Source organism: Psammomys obesus, unplaced genomic scaffold (genome assembly GCF_907164565.1).
Source record: "Psammomys obesus unplaced genomic scaffold, mPsaObe1.curated_primary_1811, whole genome shotgun sequence".
In the NCBI taxonomy this organism is placed as follows: Eukaryota; Metazoa; Chordata; class Mammalia; order Rodentia; family Muridae; genus Psammomys; species Psammomys obesus.
In genome coordinates this window covers 15,038,272-15,061,257 of record NW_026585895.1, presented here as the reverse complement: position 1 = coordinate 15,061,257, position 22,986 = coordinate 15,038,272, and the positions used below count along the sequence as shown (strand labels likewise).

General features: G+C 40.9%; 1 protein-coding gene across 1 annotated transcript in view; it reads right to left on the bottom strand.

Moving 5' to 3' along the window:
- Nucleotides 1–10,046: 10,046 nt before the first annotated feature.
- LOC129671322 (bile salt export pump-like) overlaps nucleotides 10,047–22,986 on the bottom strand; it is a 38,829-nt gene continuing 25,889 nt past the window's right edge. The window contains exons 9-12 of the mRNA XM_055600181.1: nucleotides 19,486–19,683; nucleotides 16,824–17,030; nucleotides 13,670–13,816; nucleotides 10,047–12,246 (exon numbers count right to left, since the gene is read on the bottom strand). Of these exons, the coding sequence (XP_055456156.1) occupies nucleotides 12,046–12,246; nucleotides 13,670–13,816; nucleotides 16,824–17,030; nucleotides 19,486–19,683 (753 nt within the window). The 3' untranslated portion in view covers nucleotides 10,047–12,045. The remainder of the gene's footprint in view (nucleotides 12,247–13,669; nucleotides 13,817–16,823; nucleotides 17,031–19,485; nucleotides 19,684–22,986) is intronic.

Sequence of the window (22,986 nt, the reverse complement as noted above, 5' to 3'; positions counted from 1 at the left end):
TGCTTGCCTGTCCCTGCCACGCATACCCTGTGGGTTTCCATAGAGGAGCTCCCGTCAGCTACTCTACACAGCTGTCAGATGACATGTGATCCTCAGAGAGGAAATGGGATGAGGCACAGCTTATTTTCAATAATTAATCTCCAATGTCTCTACCCCATCTACCATGAAGCCTCAGAGTCCCTAGTGAGGAGATTTTTCTATCTAGTTGAAGTCTCCTGTAGGAGTCCATATGGAGGCAATTTGCTTTTGTGATTGAAATTGCTTAGGCAGCAAGAGAAGCAGCTCTGTATGGCCTTGGAGAAAATGCTTGATTTTAATCATGATGGAGAAGACTTCGGCTTTCAATTTATTCACAAGAAATAAGCAAAATTGAGCTCATTTGACTTACGATATCCATCTAGTCAAAGCGTCTACAAATCTGCATATTCAAGAGAAAAATGCCAATATCATGAGCTGTCAGAATGATAACATCTAGACAAGTGGCTTGGGAAGCTGTCCCAATCAAACATGCATTTGAAAAGAAATGCAAGGGAGTTTATTATTGCTAAAGCTAGCTACCAAGAAGAATGTTGAGTCACCTTTTTTTTTTTTTTTTTTTTTTTTTGGCAGCCTATTGATTGAACTTCTCCTGTAGAAGATTAAGTTGGTGCTGTCTCTGTGGACTTGTCCCTGTAACAGAGAACTTAAAAATGTCATTAGGCATTCTTGAAAACCAAGAGCATAGCTCTAAATAGTACAGATCCAAAATTTATCATAAAGTTTAGATCAAATGGACACATACACATACCAAAAAAACCTCTTGGTTAAGAAAAAAAAATCATTTTAGACATTTTAATTCATTTAATATATTCAGACTACCTTTCCCAGTGGGTTTTTTTTTAATTTATTTTTTATTTATATATTTATTTTACATCTCAATCACAGTCCTTTCTCCTCCTGGTTCCTCCCGCTACCCTCTTCACCCTATCTCCCTTCCCTTGTCTTCAGAAAAGAAGCACTACCCTCTCCCCCTTCCCCGCTCCAGCCCACCCAAGCACATCAAGTCCAATCAGAGCTGAGCTCCCCTTCATCCCCTAAGGGCCAGGGAAGGCAGCCTGGCTAGGGCAAAATGATCAAAAGCAGGCAACAGAGCCCATGTCATAGATAGCACCTGGTCAACACACTAGGGAACTCACATGAAGATCAAAATACCCATTGGTTACATATGGGTAGGGGTCCTAGGTCAAGTCCTTATATGATCTTTGACTGTTGATTTTGTGTCTGTAAGCTGCCATGGGTCTAGCTGAGTTGACTCTGTAGGTCTTCTTGCAGCGTTCTTATCCCTTCCTGGTTCTTGTAACCATCCCTCCCACTTGCTTGACTGTGAGCCTCAGCATCTGATTTGATCAGCTGCTGGGGGAGAGGGGAGGAACTCTCAGAAACTGGTTAGGCTAGGCCCCCATCTGTAAACATAGCAGAGTATTATTAATGGTGTCAGGAGTTGGCTCTCTCTCATGAGGTGGGCCTCAGGTTGAGCCAGGCATTGATCGGTCATTCCCTCAGTCTCTCTCTTTATCTCTGTATATCTTGTAGACATTCCCATATCCTCCCTGTAGCCCACCCAGTCACAGCTCTCCCGTTTGTTTCAGTGACACCTTCGCTTTGGCTTCCCTTTTTCTCTCCAGGCCCTCAAACCTCCCCTTTCCCAGCAGTTTTTAATTCAGCTTTTTAGAAAGATAAAGGTATTTGCCGCTGTATTGACTACGAAACCCTAAAAATGCAGCTAATACAACTAAGGAAGGGTAATTATAAATGTTACTTGTTCTCAGTAAATTTAAATATGTGTTTAGTGACCACTGGGATGGGTATTACAAGTCCAACCCCACAGTGCTTTTACCTGAAAACACAATTTATATTGTCTACCGTCCCAATGGTGATGGGGGGAGCCTGTAGCAGGTTAAAGCTGGGGCCTGCAGCACTTTCTAGAGGCACTTCCTCACATGTGGGATCCCTTTTCCCTGATTTCTTCCTGTAGGCTCTGGCCACCGTGGTCTCCCTGAATTCAGCTTTGCTGCACCAAACTGAGGAGTCTGGGTTCATCCTCCCTGCACCATGTCTTGGGAACCCAAAGGCAACAAAACTGCATGTTTTACCCATACTTCATGGCCACATTCAGGGTAACCAGATGACTTTCTGACCAAGTTTTCCTCATCTTTTTTTGAGCATACATGTATACCTGATACCAGTGCTTTTATGGTCATTTAGAAACTAGATACAAATGATCTCCAAGTGTCCCATTGCCCTGAAGACTTTGTCCTCAGTGATGGTCTTGGTCTCCTTGTAAAGTGTGAATAGCTTCTTTGGATGAATACCTACCTGGATCTAATGTTGCCAAGGAACTAAAGAGCCACCTTAACCTTCCCTTGTGTTTGATTTGTCATTTGATGATCCCCCATGAGGTCAGAGGATGCCGCTTCATTAATGTTCTAAAGTCCTCATCTTGGTTCCAGGAAAAGAATGCGATCTAGAAGCAACTCCAGTGAAAACTCATGAGAAAATTTCTATGAATAAATGCTTTCTTTTGGGTTCTGCAAAGGACAAATCAAAGTCTATGTCGAATGTAAGGCTGGTTTGTGAAGAGTACTAATTAACTCCTTTGCTGTCCTTTGTTGGAGATTGCAGTCATGATTTAGAAGAAAGCACATTCATTTCTTTAGGCAGCACAGAAACGATCTCTCTAAAGGAGGGAGAAAACTCAGAGATTGAGGTTATAAAGGTTAGTGTAAAACCAATTAATCCTGCTCTGTTATAAATTCTTAATTTCTCAGAATCTTACTTTTTCCTCCAACATTTAGCCATGTGATCTCTGAAGAGAAAATGGCTTTAGTTCAAAGACTTTGTTGCTTCCTCAGAGATGCTGCCAGGACAGGGCACAGAGATAAATACGTGTGGCAGCTGGGGTCCTGCTGGATTAGTTTGTGGCACAACCCAGGGGTTGTGTTGGCTTCCACTGCCAGTTATTTCATTTCCAGTGCTGGGCCAGATGAGGGCTGAACCCATTCCTTGGGGTCTGGGCAACAGAAGGAAGAGCGGGTGATGGGTACCAGAGAAAGAAAGAATGCAGCCCCGAGGGAAACGAAGAGAACAGTCCCTCAGTCAGCTCTTATCTACCAGAACACACTGTTGGCTCAGTCGCACTGTAATTCCCACTCTCAAATGGCTTTTCAGTCCCCGGGCCTTGTTTTCTAAACAGTATTGCTTGCCCGGGCTGCCTTCCATGAGCACACATCCCATTTTATTGGATGGTGTTTGACCCACCATGCCTATAACAAACACTGACATCTCTCAGTTTAGCAATTCTGCATTAAAAGGAAGTAGTGCTTGAGATTTTTTTTTTTTTTTTTTTTTTTTTTTGTCCTTGCAATATTCCAAGCTCTGCCATTAGACACTGTGGCCAGGGGAGAGAAGTTGGACTGTCACTACCTTCCTAGCCAAAGGCTGCACTGACTTAACAAAGGAGGAGAAAGTATTCCATCTGTCCTGAGGTGCTGCTGTGCGTCTTAAACTCTTCGCTTTGGTATGTTCATGCCTTTCCCATCTTGGCCACTGAAGAGGCTCAGTTACAGCACAATTACGCATACCAAACAGCATTAGAATACAGTGGGTAGATGGCAGAAAATTCAAAGGCAGTGGATGTACAAAGGACTTCATGGTGTTTATCAGTCATCACCTTGGACAAGCGTCACCAATCCTGCTCTCCAATCTGGCTCTATACTGCCATTCTGAGGGGCTGTTTTGTAAGTAGTACAAGTTTACTAAATATTAAAAGACATACTTTTATTCTTTGAAGATTTCTTATAATGTATTATCACACTTCTGTCTTAGTTATTTTTCTCTTGCTGTGAAGAGACACCATGACTAAGGCAACCTATAGAAGAAAACAGTTTAATTCAGGGGCCTATGGTTCAGGAGGGAAAGAGTCTGTGGCTGTCACAGGTGGTAAACATGGAAGCAGGCAGACAAACATGGTGCTGGAGCAGTAGCTGAGAACTTATATCTGACTCCTCCGGCATGAGGCAGAAAGAGAGAGGGAGAGAGAGAGAGAGAGAGAGAGAGAGAGAGAGAGAGATAACATTACATGGGAATGCTGTAGGTTTTTGACACTTCAAAGCTGACCTCCAACAAGGCCACACTTGACCTTTCCCAAACAGTTCCACCAGCTTCACCCCAAGCATTCAAAGTTGAGCCTATGGGGGCCATTCTCATTTATTGATCTCATTCATCCCTTCTCCTCCTAAGCTCTTCCTGATCCTCCCCCACCTGCCTTGACTTTCTGCCCTGGCTTCCCTCAGCAATGGACTATAACCTGTAACCCAAAGAAATCCTCTCCACCCCATCTCTGCCCCTGACCCTTGGTTGGTTTTGGTAAGTGGTTTATCACAGCAACAGAAAAACAACTAGGACATCCATTAAGTGAGTTCAGTTTGTGCTACCTCTATACTCGAGTGTGGGGCCATCCCAGTAGGTAAGTGTCAACCTACCAGCTGCCACAGCCTTAAGAAAAAGATGACTTTTCCCCACTTAGAAGGAATAAACTGTGGGTAGAGTCTCAGTTCTGCATGGGGGCCATGAGCCATACCTCATTCTCCTCCATGCTGGAAAGCTGACTGTCTTGATCTTATACAGGTAACCACACCCACTGTGAGTTCATAAATACATCAGTCCTGTCATGTCTAGAAGACATCTTTTTGCCCCAATCCTCCTCAAACATCTGGCTATTACAGTCTTTCTAGCTCTTCTTCCTTAATGGTTCTTGAGCTTTGGGGAAGGGACAGCTTGCTGTTGATGTCATTTGTGGCTGAACGCTACACAGTCACTTGTTCTCTGCACTTTAGTTGTGAGTTTAGAAACTATCTATTGTACAAAAAGAAACCTTCTTTGTTGGAGTCTGAGAAGTATGCTTATCTATGGCTGGAGACATATGAATTCAGAGGACGATTTGATACTTCATCCACTGAGCAGAATGATAGTTTACTAGATTCTTCACTAAGGTGTGTAACATGGGCTAAGATTGGAAAGTTCATTGCAGCTGTGACTCAGGAGCACATTTAGTCAAATGCGATATTCTTGACTCTCTATACAAGTCACTTCTCATCACAGTCCAACAAGAACCAACTTAAGGGAGGAAAGATCTGTTTTTGCTTCCTGGTTTGAGGGCAGTGCATCTTAGTGGGGAGGGCATGGCAGGCAGCAGGTGGACCCGTGGTGGCAAGAGCTCATGGCAGCTGCTTGCTTACATTTGTGTGATTCAAGAAGCCGCCAGGTAATAGGAAACAGGGTCTGGCTATGACCACCCTGACCCTTCTCCATTACTCACTCTCTCCAGCTAAGGCCCATCTCCTAAAGGTTCTATAACCTCCCACATGTCCTAAAAATCTACAAACTGAGCTTATGGGGGACATTTTCTATTCAAACTGTAACACCTCCTCAACTTTTATTTACTCTTGTGAAGTGCTCTATCTTGGGGGAAGATTCTAGAGGAATTGTTGTTCATTCTCTATGACAAGGAACAGGAAAGATTATATGAATGGCTGTGGCAAATGTGTTTCATAGATACTGTTTTATTTTTACTTAATGAGATGAACAATGCTATGAATTCTAAAAAGGACTGTAATCCAATTTGAAATTTACTCCTTTGTTAAACAATTTTGAATCTATAAAACACATTTTGGCCTTTTAAACATTCTATAGCAATTAAAATTCATGTTTTATGGCTATGAAAGGAAATACTAGAAGACGTGAAATAATTCAACTGATATAATGAGGCAAAATTATTAACATGAGACTATCCATATTCATGCTCTCTGATTGTTCATTTAATTAAATTACCAATTCCATTCTTCCTTGACGCCTTAAGATGGAAATTCTTGCTAGAAGGATATTTAGCAGATACAGAAAATGCTACACTGAGTGAGAGGAGGGAGTACTTTTTGGTGGGAGGTGGGGTTTGAGATGTTTACTGTGTGAGAAAAGTGACTATGTTTGAACTAGTGTTTTCATAAGTTTACAGATTATACGTCTCTCAACCAGTTGGTTATCCAATACCAATTGGTCAGTCCCTAAAACATACATACAAGTAACAATATATAGACTGAGAAAGGTGTATCTATATACTTCAGAATATATATGAGGACACACATGTATGTAGCAATTATTAATGTAGCACTATGTGCACTGAGAAGGGTGTATCTATATATTTGGGAATATATATGAATATACACATGCATATAGCAACAATTAATGAAACAAAAAGACCATGCATTTGAAAGAGAGTTGGGGAGATTTATGGAAGGGTTTGGGTAAAGGAAAGAGAAGAGGGCAATTATGTAATTATATCTCTAAAAATTAAAAACATCAATCATATTTTAATTTTTCATGCTGTTGAAATGTGCCTCTTTCAACACAACACAACTCTATCAGTTAACTGCATAATACTAAGATATTTGAGGACGACCATGTAAAGGAACATTAGAAAACAGTTTCAAAAACTGTTCAGAGATCACTTCAGGGTCAAATTGGACTTTTGCTTTCTAACTCTTCAACCATCCACTTGACATTAATAAGTGCCTTTGCGTACTAGAGGTATAGGGCTAAGGACATGATCCATGCCCTGAAAAGGGTCCCATTGGCTCCCAGATATCTGCTGTAGCTCTGAATAGATCCTAGGAATACCTCTAGCTTATGGACTTGAGAGAATTGAATCTAAGACCCTATCAGTTGATTGTGACATGATTTCCTATCTTTCTACACTGTACTTTCAATTCTATCCTCTCTGTCATATACTTTCTTTTCAATTGTTTATAACCTTTAGATGGAATCCAGATGTTCTCAGTATAAGCCCAATACACTTAATGAGGGATAGAGAACATGACCATCATAGTTCCAACATATCATGTGAAGTACCTAATTAACAATTTCCTTTATTTAAAGCAGGGAAGCTGAATTTTTTTTTAAACCACTAAAATGAGCTACAAGAACTGCCACCCTTCTTTCCATAGTAGTAATGTGCAAACAGATAAACTGGGTCAGCCTGTAAATTAGTAACTTGGAGATCTTTCTAAAATATCAGACATGAAAGCAAATGCTAATAATAATACCATATTAAGGCAAGAGGGCCATGAGTTGTAGGTAATCTGAGATATGTAAACAGCTCCCAACTAGACTTAGCCAAATAGCTAGAACCTGACTCTAAAAATGCAAACAAAAGCAAAAATCACTTAAGTATATCTCTTGATTTAAAGGTCATATCTGAAGGTCATTTAAGCATAGAATAGCTTAGTTTTCTGTATACTTATTCTTCAATATCCTTATTAATAAAAATCTGTTTTAAAAGCTATGTTTATTCATACCAAGCAAACACAACAAACTACTCCAGAGCCATATGCAAGCAAAATATGCCCTTTTCTCTTTTAGCAAAGAGGTTGAGAAAATTAGCCAAGGCTGATGAACCAGCTGGGGGATATACAGGAATCAGGCTCAAGTCTTCTTGCTCTGCTATCAAAATGTAACAAAGCCTTTGTCCACATGATCACAGCATAGCTTCTTGCATCTAGGCAGAAAGGGAAGTAGCTGTTTTCCCTGCTGAGGCTTTATTTCAGAAGGGAAAACCCACACAGAGCCTAATGCCTGTGTTTCATAAGCCTGACAGGCTCACCTGACCTTCTCTAGCTGCAAGAGATTCTGAAAAGGTAAAGACATACTAGCATTTGTAATAGAGAAAAACGAAGGAAAACAGTGAACCTAATCAATAGCACCTTCCATGATGGCTTCATATATATATAAAACAAGGAATGTGCATATGCATATATATAAACAAGGAATGTCATTTCCATTGTATCTCTCCTCTGTAGTCTGCTGATTTCACACTAACATGCTGAAATTGTAAAGGCATGGATTCTTTAATTTACAAAATGTTGTGCAGTTATATTGAAATGATAATTGGAATTTTTAACTTTCATGAAAATTTAAGACCTTGATTCCATACCTTATTTAATAGAACTTCATACTTTCAGCTAATGAACACAAAGGTTTTTTTTTTTTTTTTTTCTTTTCTTTTTGTATTCTGTCATGGTAACTATTGGGATTTTTCCTGTTTCATCTTGAGTGCAAATTTCTCTTTTTCTACAGATGTTCTGCTGTTCTGAGCTTTTTCTCTTTGTGTCTGAGAGTAAGAATTGCACCTGAATTATAGAAAGGAGAAAACTGTCGATACACAAGTTGGCTATGTATTTCTCTTTCCTTTTTTCAGGCGTATTTCATCCTAACTCTGATTCATTGAGTAGCTACATTCCGGCAGCTACCCATGCCAATCACGTACACCCTGATTACTAATCATGAGCCTTAGGATACCATACAACTCAGTAATGAGCACATTTTAATGCTGGCCAGTGCTAATTAGATGATAATCATGTGCATTATTTTATTTACAGTCTATCCATTTAAATTAATTGAGCATTTAATTGAACACAGTTTGAAAGAAATTGAAATTGGGTTTGGTTGTTTTTTGAAGTTCCTTTCACTTGCCATCTCATATGCAGGTGAGATTATTCATTTGCTCTCAAAATTCACAGAAATACAAATGAACATAATGCCTGGTTTACAGCGGTGCCTGTGGATATGCAAATTGATCTCAAAGTGTGCTTGGAAACAGCAATGAGATTCACAGCTCTTCTTAAAATCTCTGCTGACATCTTCCTGTGGCCTGATTACAGAGAGATCTGCATGCATAAGAAGGCAATATATGTATATATAATCAACCAAACCCTTAGGTAAATGTGTGAGATTAGAGCCAAAGGCGACTGTGTGAGAATATTCTAATCACTTCTTATTTTTTAAAAAAGGTGGATAGTTTAAAAATTATATTTATTTCTTTAGTGTGTGTATGATTTGGTGTACATGTACACACAGGATAGCCTTTGTACACACATGTATGCACCACAGCTTGTGTCTGGAGGTCAGAGGACACCTTGTAGAAGTCTATTATGGTTCTCTCCTTCCACTATGTGGGACCTGAAGCTCAAATTTGGGTTGTCAGCTTGGCAAGCAAGTCTTTGTTCACTGAGCCATCTCACCGATCCACTGATATTTCTTAAGACAGAAAATTATTTAACTCTTAAATAATAAATATATGGCAAACGATTCTTTGTTTTGTTTTTCTTTTTGGTTTTTCGAGATAGGGTCTCTCTGTGTAGCCTTGGCTATCCTGGGACTCAGTCTGTAGAGCAGGATGGCCCCTGACTTACAGAGATCCACCTGCCTCTGCCTCCCAAGTGCTGGGATTAAAGCACGTTTGCCGCCTGGCCTGGCAAAAGAGTCTTAGTTGGGATGCCACGTCTTTTCCTCTTTTCCTCTACTGGGACACAATATCAAATATTCCAGGCTCCCCGTTTCTAAACGAGTACCCCACTGCCGAAAGCTGCACGTTTGTAGGCAGCTCTGAATTGCAGGTGTCCTTTCTCTGAGGTGTTATTCAATGCACGTGCAGAGCAGACCCAGAGTACTTAGAGTCAAAAGAGCTGTTGGACAAAAGGATCTGGAAGTCGGTTGTATCATTAGGCTTCTATCACTGTGCTGAACACCACCACAGGAGTAACTTATCTGGTCCGGTCCGGTCCCTCTCATCAGTCCTTAGAAGTACTTTATTTAAAAAGACAACCTTTGTTCAGTCCTCATGCACACCACACAAACGTCTTCCTTAGGAAATAGACAACCTCCCAGCAAACGGCCCATCCTCTGAGATGCAAACCTCAACAAGTGAGTTGTATTCTTCCCTATTCAAGAGTGGAGGACGAGCCTGTGTTTACCATGGGACTTAGTCCCCCTCAGCAATCATTTATTCTGGAGCTTACTCCCCCGCCCCTTTTTCCAACATCAGAGGCATTCATGCCTTCCCAGGGTGGCAGCTTCCAAGAATTCTGGACCTTGAAGGTTATTTACTAGGAAACCCTGAAGATAAATAACAACAGCAACAATAATATATTTCAAAATATCACAGCTCAGTCTTCCCCTGTTGGCAGTTATTCATTTATTGGGCTTGCGAAGACAAAGTTATGAGCAGGATGAACTTGGAAGGAAGATGGAATAAGTGGAAGATGTTGAGATGACAGTATGGCCCATGGGAACCAGGCCCTAAGCTATTCTGATACTCAACTATTAAAATTTCTTTTATCGTGAGAGTTTTTGTGTGTATTTAGTGCTTTTTTGTGTGTGTGTGTGTGTGTGTGTTACAGCATGGCCTGGTGCTTTGTATTCAGATGTTAATTGCTTGCCCCCCTGAGATTCTTACTGTTCTACAAGCAGACTATCACATATCTGAAATGATGGTTGTGAAGTTTGCCTCTCAAATTCTCTCTGATTAGCTGAATAAAGTTGCCTACATACCCAGGCAGATCAGAAGCGAGGAGGCACAGCTAAGGTTTGAGGGCTTGGAGGACAGAAGGATCACAGGAAGGGGAGATGAGAGAGAGACGGAGAGGAGAGGAGGAGGCAGCGCAACCATGGGTTATCGTGAAAAAAACAGCACGTGGCTGGGAGGAGCCTGATCTGAGGATCGGTGATGGAGAGAAGCAATCCCAGATGAGAGACACGTGCAAGCGTTTATGGGATACTGGATGGGAAGCAGCCCAGCTAGGAATTATTAGAGCAATCGGCATGGGATGTGGGCTGGGAGGTAACAAGGTGAATTAGGGGTTTATATCTGCCCAGCTACAGTGCATAGGCGTATTAAAATCTAAGAGGTGCCGGAGTCTTTTATTGATATGGCATCAGGTTAAATAATAACCAGTGTAGTAATAATAGGCATTAATAATAACTGTTAATAGCCCAAATTCTTACAACGTGTGTATGTGTACATTTTTCATAGAGCAGATTGACTGGATACATGTTGTTGAGCTGTAGGGTGATGTGCGTGGCTGGGAAAATTTCCTTGATATCTCCCTAGCCATCAGACCATAGTCTCACACTGGTTCTTCCTCTCTTGTGTACGGCTCACCCCTTCAGCTGTGTTTTGTGTCTCTACACTCCAACCTGCCTGTGAGCAAGAGCAGCAGGAACTAGGCTTCTGGGACTGGGGAAGTGCTGCCAGCCTGCTGCAGGAGCGGGCTGCACACCCACAAAATGTACACAGGTTTTCAGCCCCTTCTAACTTGGGGCTCATCTATCCCTCTGCCTCCTCTTTCCAGAAGGCCCCTGAGGCTTTTGTGTCCTAGCCGTGGGAGGGGTACTTGGGAGGACATGGGAAGCCTGCAGGCTTTGCCTGACTAACAAATTATATGTTGATTTTCTTTCGTCTTGGAAATCCGTTGTCACATATTTAGCTCGCACATTTTTTCCTGCCATCATTTTGAAATTTTCTTTATTCCTGAGACTACTTGCCTTCTTTGATACCATAAGAAGTGTTGTTTAGTGGCATTCTGAAGGAAATGACAAACTTAAATGTTTTTCTACTATTTTTTTACTAGATTTTTATGTGACAACTTTAGGAAGCTGATGCATTTTCATTCCATGGACAGGATTTCATAGGAGCAAGGGACATCAGGCAATAGGCACCAGGCAGGGAATGAAAAGCAGAAGTGCCAGGAGCCTTCCGTCCTTAGCTCTTGACCTTGATCTGGCTCGAAAAACAGTTGAGTGCAAATTACAGAGCAGGCTCAGTGTACCAGGAGCTTTCACAAACGCAAAAGATAGCTGTCTATCCTACAGGGAACTCTGTGCCCTCTCACCAAGTCCTAGATGGTGACAGCAATCAGCTCCTACCCAGAACAGCACTGGATGGTGAGTAAGCAGCTGCTTGAGCTCGGACCTTTCATTCACACTGGCGCTGGGTTCTCTCCTTTCTACATAGACATTTCAAACTGAAATTATTACGGAAGGTCACTCAAAATTAGCTTGGATTCCAGTGGATGACTATGTCTGCAAAGCATTAATACTTCTCTGTATAGCTACAACAACACGCAGCCCTCCTGTACTTGATGCACCGTGATCTGTGTATGAGGGTCTCCAGTCAGGTCAACTGATGGGGGCTCCAGTGATGACCAGCTTATAGTAGGCTCCCTTCTGCGCCATCAGTTCTTCATGGTTCCCCTTTTCAATCACTACTCCTTGAGACATGACAGCAATGATGTCTGAGTTCTGGATGGTAGACAGGCGATGGGCAATGACAATACAGGTCCGGCCCTCTCTGGCTTTGTCCAGAGCGATCTGCACTGTCTGCAGAAAGGAGGTGGAAAGTCAGTGCAAAGACACGGGGTTGTCCCCAGCCCACCACTGTGAGGGGCCATTTCAAATAGCACCTGAGGAACAACTCTAAAGACTGAACGCCAGGGGAGGGTAAGCAAGTGGCTGCTCGTGTAACGCATCCACGCTTTATTTAAATGGCAGCCCACGGCCTGAGAAAGTTCAGGGAAGCAAGAAGGAAACAAATACTAGGTCGCCATGAAGTTTTGCAATGCTGCACCATCTTGTTTACTAAGATAACACCAAGGGGAAAAGGCTGGGAGTGGTTAATCATTTCTGATATTCCTTTTCCACCAAGGGTGAAATGACACCCTTTAGCGCTCTGCAAAGTGGAATCTGGATTTTAAAGACATAGACCATGAATTCTGAATTTCATAGCTATTCTCCCCCCAACCATATCTTCTATTGTGGAAACCCCACAAGGCTACCACCTCCTTTTAGGTATTGTGTATGACCTACTTACTCGGTCACACAACTTGAAAACTATAATACATGCTATGTTTCAAAGATGACCTAAATTGTCTTGATTTATTTAAGAAAACTGATTATTTGCCTTTGGGGAAAAAAAAAGTCATTCAACCTAAAGAACCTTATAGAACAGTTATTTAAAGTAAGGGTTTTAAATTGGCAGTAGCCCTGTTAGACTATTATTTGTAGATCATTGTCTTTTGCTTCCAAAGAAAAATATTGTCTGTTCCTACTACAAATGAATAAGACAACTGAAAATAGTGTCATTTTATATGCCCAAATCTTCCAGCAAAGGTTCATCTCTAGGAACCCACGACTTTAGAAAATTAACACATACCTTTTCACTTTCCTACTATAAACGAACAAGACAACACACAGGGCGTCTAATGGAGGAAGAAAGGGGTGGGAATAGAGCGACATGGAGGGGACAGGAGCCCCACAAGGAGACCAACTTAAAAGATCTGAGTCCAGGGGGTCCTGCAGAGACTGATGCACCAACAGAGGACCATGCATGGAGAGGACCTAGACCCCTTGCTCAGATATGGCCTTTTGGCAGCTCAGTCTCCTTATGGATCTCTGAGTGAGGGGATAAGGGACTGAACTCAGCTGACTGCTCTCTGATCACTCATCCCTGATGATGCAACCTTGCCAAGCCATGGAGGAAGAGGATCCAGGCAGTCCTGATAAGACTTGACAAGCTATGGGCAGATGGCAATAGTGGAGAACTCCCCCTTTCAGTGGACTAGGGGAAGGGGTTGAGGAAAAGAGGAAAGGAGGGTGGGGCTGGGAGGAGTTGAGGGATCAGGCTTTAATCCGGATATGTAATGAATTGTGAAGAAAAAAAATTAAAGAGAAAATAGTGTCATTTTAATGTTTCCAGCAAAGACTCATCTTTAATAACCTAAGACTTTAGAAAATTGATACATACCTTTTCACTTTCTGTGTCTAAGGCAGATGTGGCTTCATCTAGTAGCAAGATTTTAGGATCTCGTACGATGGCCCGAGCAATAGCAATGCGTTGTTTCTCCCCTCTAGAGAGTCTAGAGCCCTGGATCCCAACAGTAGTTTCATATTTCTAGAAAAAGCATAGCAAGTTTGAGAACTAGAGACAGCCATTGCTCTTGTACTGTTGGGACCCCACATCAACGACTCATCTGTGAAATCAAATTTTGTTTCTTTTTTGAATGTAGAAATAGTGATTGAATCCAATAAAATATATCAAATCTAGTTAGAAATATTTAATGTATGAAGTTTGTTCTGGGAAATGAGGGATGTTATTGCCAACTCTACATTTCTTTAAGGGTTATATTTTTGGTCTCTTCCTGTATCCAACTAAGATTCCCACATAAGAGGTCTTTCTCGGTTTGAAATTCTCTGATTTCTAGACTTTCATTCAAAGATCTTTTGTAAGATAGGCTAATCCCAGGGATAGAGATGCCTTGAAAAACTTTCCGGTTGGCTCCTTCCCTTGAAAGTACATTCTGAGATCCGTGCGCGGCAGGAGCTCAATTGTGATGGCGGCAGGTACCCGCCGAGGTCGGAGAGATATATAGACCTATAAGATATAATAAACATAATGAAATCTGTACACCTAAAAAAGATAATCAAGAGAGTGGACATGGGGTAAGATGATCAATCCTCGTTTAGAATGACAGATGGGATGTGCATTGAACGTATGACAGGAGTCTACTGAGCGCATTGGAAAGACTCTAACTAGCAGTGTTTTCAAAGCAAAGACTCATGACCAAACCTTTGGCAGAGTACAGGGAATCATAAAGAAGGGGAGTTAGTCTGATGAGGAAAGGATAGGAGCTCCACAAGGACCAAAGATATCTGGGCACAGGGTCTTTTCTGAGACTGACATGCAACCAAGGACCATGTATGAATGCAACCTAGAACCTCTGCTCAGATGTAGCCTGTGGTAGCTCAGTAACCAATTGGTTTCCCATAGTGAGGGGAACAAGGACTATTTCTAACAGGAACTCAATGACTGGCTCTTTGGCCTCCCCACCCCCCAAAGGGAGGAGCAGTCCTGTTAGGCCACAGAGGAGAGCTTTGCAGCCAGTCCTGAAGATACCTGATAAAACAGGATCAGATGAATGGGGAGGAGGTCCCCCTATCAGTGGACTTGGCAAGGGGCACGGTGGAGAGGAGGGAGGGAGGGAGGGACTGGGAGGGAATGAGGGATCGGGACACGGCTGGGGTACAGAGTTAATAAAATGTAACTGATAAGAAAAAAATAAAATACAAAAAAATAAATAAAAAAAAGAAAAAAAAAAAAAAAGAAAGTACATTCTGGGAGGCAAGTCACAGTTTGAACTTATACTCTGTTGCTTACTGGCCTTGCAAACATCAACAACTTGTTTAAATATCTTTGAGCCACACTCTCACCTGAAAAATGTAATGTTAGTACCTAGCATACATATTTGCTATAATTTTTTGATGAAATTAAGAAATAAAATGTCTAGCTAGATCAGAGAATTTCAAGCCAAGAAAGACCTCCTATGTGGGATCTTAGTTGGATACTGGAAGAGACCAAAAATATAACCCTGAAAGAAATGTAGAGATGGGAATAACATCCCTCATTTGCCAGCATGGCTAAGTTGAGTCTTCATCAAAGATTGTCCTCCTCTTCTATTACCTCCTCTTTCTCTTCCTCCTCTTCCTCTTCCTTTTTTAAAGACAGGGTGACAAGGTCTTACTGCATAGCCCTGTCTGTCCTGAAATTCTCTACATAAAACAGGCTGGCCTCAAACTCACAGAGATCTGCCTGCCTCTGCCTCCCAAGTGCTAGGATTAAAGGTGTGTGCCACCACAGCTGGCTAATTAGTCTAAGAAGAGTAACCTTTTCATGGTGACACAAATGATATTCTTTTGATTTTATATATTATAAAACTAAGGCATAGAGAAGCAAGATAATTGCACAAAGACAAATAAGCAATAAACAGCAAATGTGAAAGTTTAGTACTGACTTAATCTAGTTTCTGATCCTCTGTCCTTGTTCATTACTCTAACCTGCCTGCCTAAAAAAAGTTCAACTAAGCCAGGAGAGACCGAAGAAAAAAATCATTGAAGCAAGCATTTCATAGGTACAGTATATTTTGTTATCATGTTGTAAAATGTCTAAGAGCATTTTTAGTAGGAAAATACTCCATTAATATATTTTTTTTAAAATTCCTCTTGGCTTTTAGACATGCTGGCAAACACAGGTATTCAAAGCATTCTTTTGCTTTTCAATTTAGGGATTTCAGTATGCTTGCTAGTTAGGTTGCCCAGCTTAGAAACGGGACATGAGCACAAGATTTGAGGAAGCCTGTGAAAGGGCAAGCAAACAAGTCCACCACAAGTCCACAGTTTTCAAACGCAGCAGTCTACAAAGAACAGGAATTTCCAAGGGGTATTATTAAAAACAGGAGTGGGAAAAGCTACAGCCTCTAATTTAGAGTTCACATTTTAATTTTTCTTGTAGTTAAACAACCACCAAGAGAAATGCTCGGTGAATGGGGGAAAAAAATCATAGTGGAGACGGCCAAATGCAGACTTGGCGCTGCAGCCGTTTTCCTTGTGTGGCCATTTACTTTTTAAAGCCAGGGTTTCATACATGCTGAGCAAGAGCACTACCAGTAAGCTATATCCCCAACCTTTGACATCTATGCCTTCATTTTAAAGTTCTTGGGTTCCTTTGCATTTTGCAAATACAATGTGCATTTGTAATTGCACAATGTACAATGTCAACTTTGATAAGTAAGTATCCCCAAATCACACACTCAGGTGGTAAATAAGAAAACTTGCATTCAAACCCTTGTTAAACCTTGGATTTCCTCCTACCAGGCTACGTTAATGCTATATGGGTATGTTCTCTAGGTAGCAAACTACAGCATCCATTTTGTTTGACAATACGGTACTTTCTAAAATGTCATGAAGGGGGGCAGTTGTTTTGCTTAAAAGACCAAGGCAATGCAAGACACTGGGAGATAAATTGTGTTGTCTTCGAAGCTCTCTCTGAGGCACAATCCTAACACTTTTTTGGGTCTCCCACCTCTCCACAGCCCTGTGTTTCTGTAAAACAGATTTGTGCTTACCTCCGGGAGTGACATGATGAAGTCGTGCAGCTGAGCCTGCTTTGCGGCAGCTACGACTCTCTCCATGGAGATCTCTTTGGTATTGTCCCCATACTTGATGTTGTCCATTATGCTACAGTCAAACAACACTGGCTCCTGGGAAACAATTCCAATGTTTGAACGGAGGAACTGAACGTTGACTTTTTTGCTGTCGTGACCATCTATCATCTGCCAACAGAGATGACAAGAGAGGACACAAGGTTTTAGCACTCCAGCAGGGATGTGGGTTCTTTCGTGGAGTTGAGTGCTTTACAGTGCATTTGTCCTGCTTAACAGTGGCCATCCCCAGAGCCCTGAGGGAATCTATCACATTGCCTGTGGCCTCTGGAACTTGTTTCTGGCAGGCAAGTCATCAAAGTTGACACCGATTATTTTGTCGTTTTGATGTTGTTTTTCCCAAACTCTAGTTCTATGGGTATTGTATAAATGAGAAAGAATCTCTGGACAGTATTTAGTTAAGAAAAAAGTAATTCTCCTTGTGGCTTCACATAGCTTAATCTGTACAGCTAGGCAGGCTTTCTGTATTCTGATGCTTAGTGAGCTACCCAAAGGAACAGGAGAGGGAGGGGGCTGGGTCAGGGAGAGAGACAGACAGATGCTATTGGAGAACATGAAGATCACACCTGTGTTCTTGGTTTTATTGGTATTATTCTCTGGACAGCTGAGATAACAAGTCCAGGAGAAAATGTGTTTGGTCACTTGGTCACAATCATCTATGGAACCATCTTGCCAGGAACCACTGTACCATTTCTGTCGACTTTATGATGAGAACACAGTTCTAGGTGCTCACAGCCCAGAAGTCATGGAAGTTCAGCCACCAAATAGCTGCTATTTAAGATGCCTAAGAGTGTATCCCAAAGGTACATCAATCTAACATATTAGCTGTAAAGTATTTGACAGTGTGATTCCAGGGAGAATTATTTCAAATAATGCGAACAGAACATATTTTAGATAATTTCTAAGCAGTGGAAAAGGCAAACACTATTTAAAAGGTGGGGGCGATGGTAAGGCAGACCCCACCAGGAGTCAGTCCTCACTCAGCCTAAGGTATTTTCCATAGTACCCATTTCTGCAAAGCACAATTTAGTCAAAACTTGAGCTTCTTGCTAATTGCTGTTTATGTGATATATTATAACCATCTAGGAAACAAAAGATATATTCCATGTTTCTGAAAAATCCCCCATAGATAGTACTGGTCACGTCATAGATGCCTAATTAAATACTGAATGTACTATACCTGTATTTGGTAGCTTGTCTAAAAGCAAAGAGGAATTTTTTTATTGATTAAAGCAGGATTTTCTTTTTCTATTTACAGTGTTCATAGATACATTTTTGTAAACAATGAGTTTACAAAATGTACTGTGCCTCTTAAATGCGAGAAATCATAAAATGGTTGCTTCCTTCCAGGGACTAGAACATTCAATGTGTGCGTTCAGAAAAACATCCTTAGCACACATGCTAACGTTAGAGAGGTCAAACAGGCTGAATCAATGCTGCAGCAATTTATATCCGCCTGGACAAGACATGACAGAGCTCCAGCTTTGGAAAACCGAGTCCTTTCCCTTTTACGGATTTGATCTCTAGGGCAATGTACTTCCTAGATTCATCAGTCAACAAGCCCTCTCAAATAAATTAAAATCTTCACATCTAAAATCAATAATAGCAATGTTCATGAAGCACAGGCAATCAATTCCTACTCTTCATGTTCATACCCTCCCGGGTTCTACTGATACCTGCAAGACAGCCTCACTTTTCCCTTAATATTTCTCTTCAAAGTGTCACCTGTCCCCATTTCAGTAAAGATCACACTATTCAGGAACATCAGAAGGTGAATTTTACTGGGGTGTAGAAAGCAGGTAAATGAGAAGAGTCCTGACAACTAACTTTTTGCTTTTTTTAAATAAATCAGCACAGCGTCTAAGTTAGTTAAATCATGAAAACAGAAATTTGAGAATTAGGGACACAGGAGTAATAATTACTAGGAGAACTCAAGATATGAAGTGGGTAAGAGCAAAGAAGCACAGAGGAATGTTACTTTTTCTTACAAATCTTTATTATTTGATTGTATAGACTGTATTGTCCGAGAAGAGGAAAAATAAAACAGAGGAAAAGAGAAAGAATTACTTTGAAGAATAAGCAATAAAACAGCTCACCAACGTTTCAACTACCCTTGCCAAGGCTTTATCAATTTGAGTTTATTTATTAGTTAGGTATAATCATCTTAGACCAAGTTTTTCATGCTTGCTTTTGCTTACTTATCATCATGTCCCTTGTCACCCACTTTTTTCATCTACAGCTGTTAGTTTCCTGATTAGTCTGCACTTTCTGCTCCATTTGCAGGTAAGTAAACGTCTCTCAAACAAACTCATTTCCTGTGTGCCCAATTTTCTTTCCTAACTGGTCAGCAGGCCATTTGGAACTGGGAAGAATGAGGTGTTGCAAGCTGTGGGGCAGAATCAGGTCAACCAGCAGATGATGGAAATGAAAATAGCCACAGGGGTGAGAGTCTGAGGCAAACATTTTCGCCTGGAAAGGCATAGCTTTGGAGACCACTGGTGGTGGTGGTGGGGAGCATGGATCTTACACAGAAAACAACATTCTCAAAAGCGTTTACACCACTTACCACCTTCCCCTGATCAGGATCATAGAACCTTTCCAACAGCTGAATGCTGGTGCTCTTGCCGCACCCACTGCTTCCAACAAACGCCAGAGTCTGCCCTGGGTCCACAGACACTGAGAGACCATTCAGAACTTGGATATCAGGTCGAGAAGGATATGTAAAGTTACAGTCAATGAATTCAACCTTCCCTTGGAAGTTGTCCTGGAATGAGAGGACTGGAATTACATATATGTTCCTACTGGAGCCTAGAAAACAGAAAAGTTACCTAACTGTACACAAGGCTATGAAATTAGGCACTACAGAAAGAGCAACTCAATGGGTGACGTTCTAATCAGGAATAGTGGTACACAACAGTAATCCTAGAACTCTGGAAGTTGAGGCAGGAAGTTAGTTCAACTGGAGGCCAGCCTGGGTTACATAGAGAGAGTCTGTCTCAAAACTGCAAGCAAACAGACACCGACCACAAAAATGACATTTCCCCCCCCCCAATGCTGGCAGGGATAGAATAAAGAGAGACAAGGAAATTAAAGACATTTGACTTCTTAATCCCATTCTGAACTAAAGTCATTTCCTTATTGCAGAGAAATTTTAATCCAGCAACCTAGACACTCTGGCAAGGAGTCATATCCCAAAAGGTGGGTTTCTATGATACAGCTGGAATTCAGACACTCCCTTAGTATATACCTTTAATCCCTCTGGCTAGAATGTAGACATGCCTTTAGTACACCTTTAATCCCAAACAATGACGCCTGATTGAGAGGCACACAAACTAATGAACCAGAGAAAGATTTGACAGAATGAATCAGAGATAGGATATGCCCAACTCTCATGAGAAAGAGAGAGGGGAGAGAGAGAAAAGAGAGAGAGAAAAAGAGAGAGAGAAAAGAGAAGTGCATAAAGAGTTAGGCAAACAGTGCAGTACAGTAAAGTAAGTACAGTACAGGAGTACAACAGAGTTCAGGAGTGCAGACAGTTCAGGGCGGTTCAGTTGAGTGCATCTGAGCTCAGACAGGTTAGTGCAGTTTGGTTTGTGGACTTCAGAGGTAGTTTTTTCCTAGCAGAGGAATTCAGTCAGAGGGCAAGAAAAGCCAGTTTGAATCCATCAGCTTGGAGAGGAGCTTTGAGCCAGAACAGCTGAGTTGAACCAGCCAACCAGAGTTCAGAAAAAGAAAAGGGTGAGTTTATTCAGCAGTCAGTCTTGGAGGCTGAAAACATTCTAAACCTAAGTTGGCAGACAGGCTGGAAGCTGAAGCCTTCAAGGCCCAGGCTTGTAAAAGATTAGATTGTATAGAGGCTACAAGTTTCCAGGCCTAGCCCTAGCGATATTTAAATGGAAACACTCTGGGCTCAGCCTAAGGCATGTATTAGTAAAGCTTGGGTATGGCCCTCATCTCATCCCATCATCAGAGGAATAAAAACAACATTTACACATTGTCACCTATTTCTTATACTAAAGAATGGAAGAGAACAGCGGACTGTTGTTCTCTTGATGGAAGCCAGCAATTCTTTGAGTTGTTTTGACACTGTTCTTTAAAACGACTTAAAAACAAAGTTGCTTAGAGTCTATGCCACAAAGACAAATATTTTAGTGTGTTTCAAACAACTAAGACAGTTCCACTTCCTAGCTATTGCGACTAGCTTCATAATAAACATGGATGAGAACGTGTCTCTGTAGTATGTTGACTTCAAGTGTGTATATACCTAAGAACAGTATAGCTGAATCCTAGAGTAGAGCTATTTTCCATTTTTTTAAAAAAAGAAAACATTCCGATTTCTATAGTGGCTACGAAAGTTTACATTCTTTTCAGTAATGACTAAGGTTTCCTCTTTGCATTTGTTTTCTTGAAGATGGCCATTATGACTGGGACAATATGGTCTTTTAAAGCGTCTTTAATTTGTATTTCTCTGGTGGCTCGGGATGTCAATATTTTTTCAAGTGTATTTTTCTTTTGGGGACTGTGGATTCGGCTTTTTAGTCCATTTGTTGTTTACATGATTTGGTTTGAGTTTGATTTTTAGAGTTCTTTCAGATCCTGACTACTAACCCTTTATCTGATGTACACTTGGGAATTTTTTCTGCCCACTCTGTAGTTCCTTCACTTCACTTTGGGACTGTTTCCTTTTGTGCAGAAGATTTTTAATGCCATGTAATTCTGTTTTTTAGTTCCTGGGTCTACTTTGCCAGCCTACATAACATCAACAAATAACTTCATAAAGAATATATATGGAATTTTATGTAGCCCTAAAAAACAAAATCATGATATTCTTAGGAAAATGGAGGAAACTATAAACCACTGCATTGAGAAAAATAAGCCAGATTCAGAAAGATAAACACTATGTTTTTTTTCTTAGATGCAAAACCAAAATTTTGTGGGGCCAGAGAGATGCTCAGAAAATAAGAGGATACACTGCTGTTCCAGAAGACCTGAATCCTATTCCCAGCACTCACATTAGGTAGCTCACTGCTTGTAACTCCAGCTCCAAGAATTTATGCACAGGAAGGTAGTCACTGCACGCATGTGCACAATCCCATACCTATACACATAATTTAAAGATCAAATAAAACAAATACAATCATACATGTATGTGCTTACATGTGTTTGTGTGTAGCTCATGAAACTACAAATGAGAATGGAGGAAGGGATCTTAAGGCAGAGTATAAGGAGAAAGCAGAAGGGGGACTGTTTAGGTAAAGGAAGGGAACCAGTTTGAGCGGGGTTCTGGACGCATGGAGGGATGATGGAGGAAGTGAGAGAGGGAAGCAAATGATCATAAAGAATAATGACACATACGTATGTAAATATCATGACTAACCCTATTACTTTATATGATAACATAAAAAATTAATTTAAAATATAATCTGAATTATGAATTCTTGAAATGGGTAAACATTTGCAGAGAATAATTCTACAAAGCTGAAGGAAAAATAGGTCACTTAACCAAAAATCTCATAATTTCGCTTAGCTATACTGGTGTTTTGCTCTCTTGAGCGTATGGAGATTTTTTATTTTTAATGGGCAAGGAAGAGTAAAAGCACCTTGGAGATTAAAAAATAAGTTTAAAATAAGATTAAAAAATAAGGAAAAAATTTTGAATATTAGCAAATTTTCTGTAATTCACACGAACTAAAACTTGAACCAGATGAACAATATTTGTATGGCTGGACAAATAGACCTAGCCTTTTTATTTCCCACCAAAACATCAATGAAAAGCATGACTAGATATGTCATGTCTATCTGTGTGTCTTTAGACATGTGTCTTCATTAATTCTGGAACTATGTGTTTCATATATAAAATCCAGTATCTGCCAAGGCTGCGGTTATATGGGGTGTGTCTCACAAGCATTTATATATGGGCCCTGGTGTGATGATGTTAAGAAGTGGCATAGAACATTTAAGGGGTAAGAGGCTAGGCTTAGTACATGGTGATTTGGTCACTGACGTCATTGCCCTCAGAATGAATGAATGTCATTTTGGGGAGACCTGAATAGTTCTTAAAAGGAGG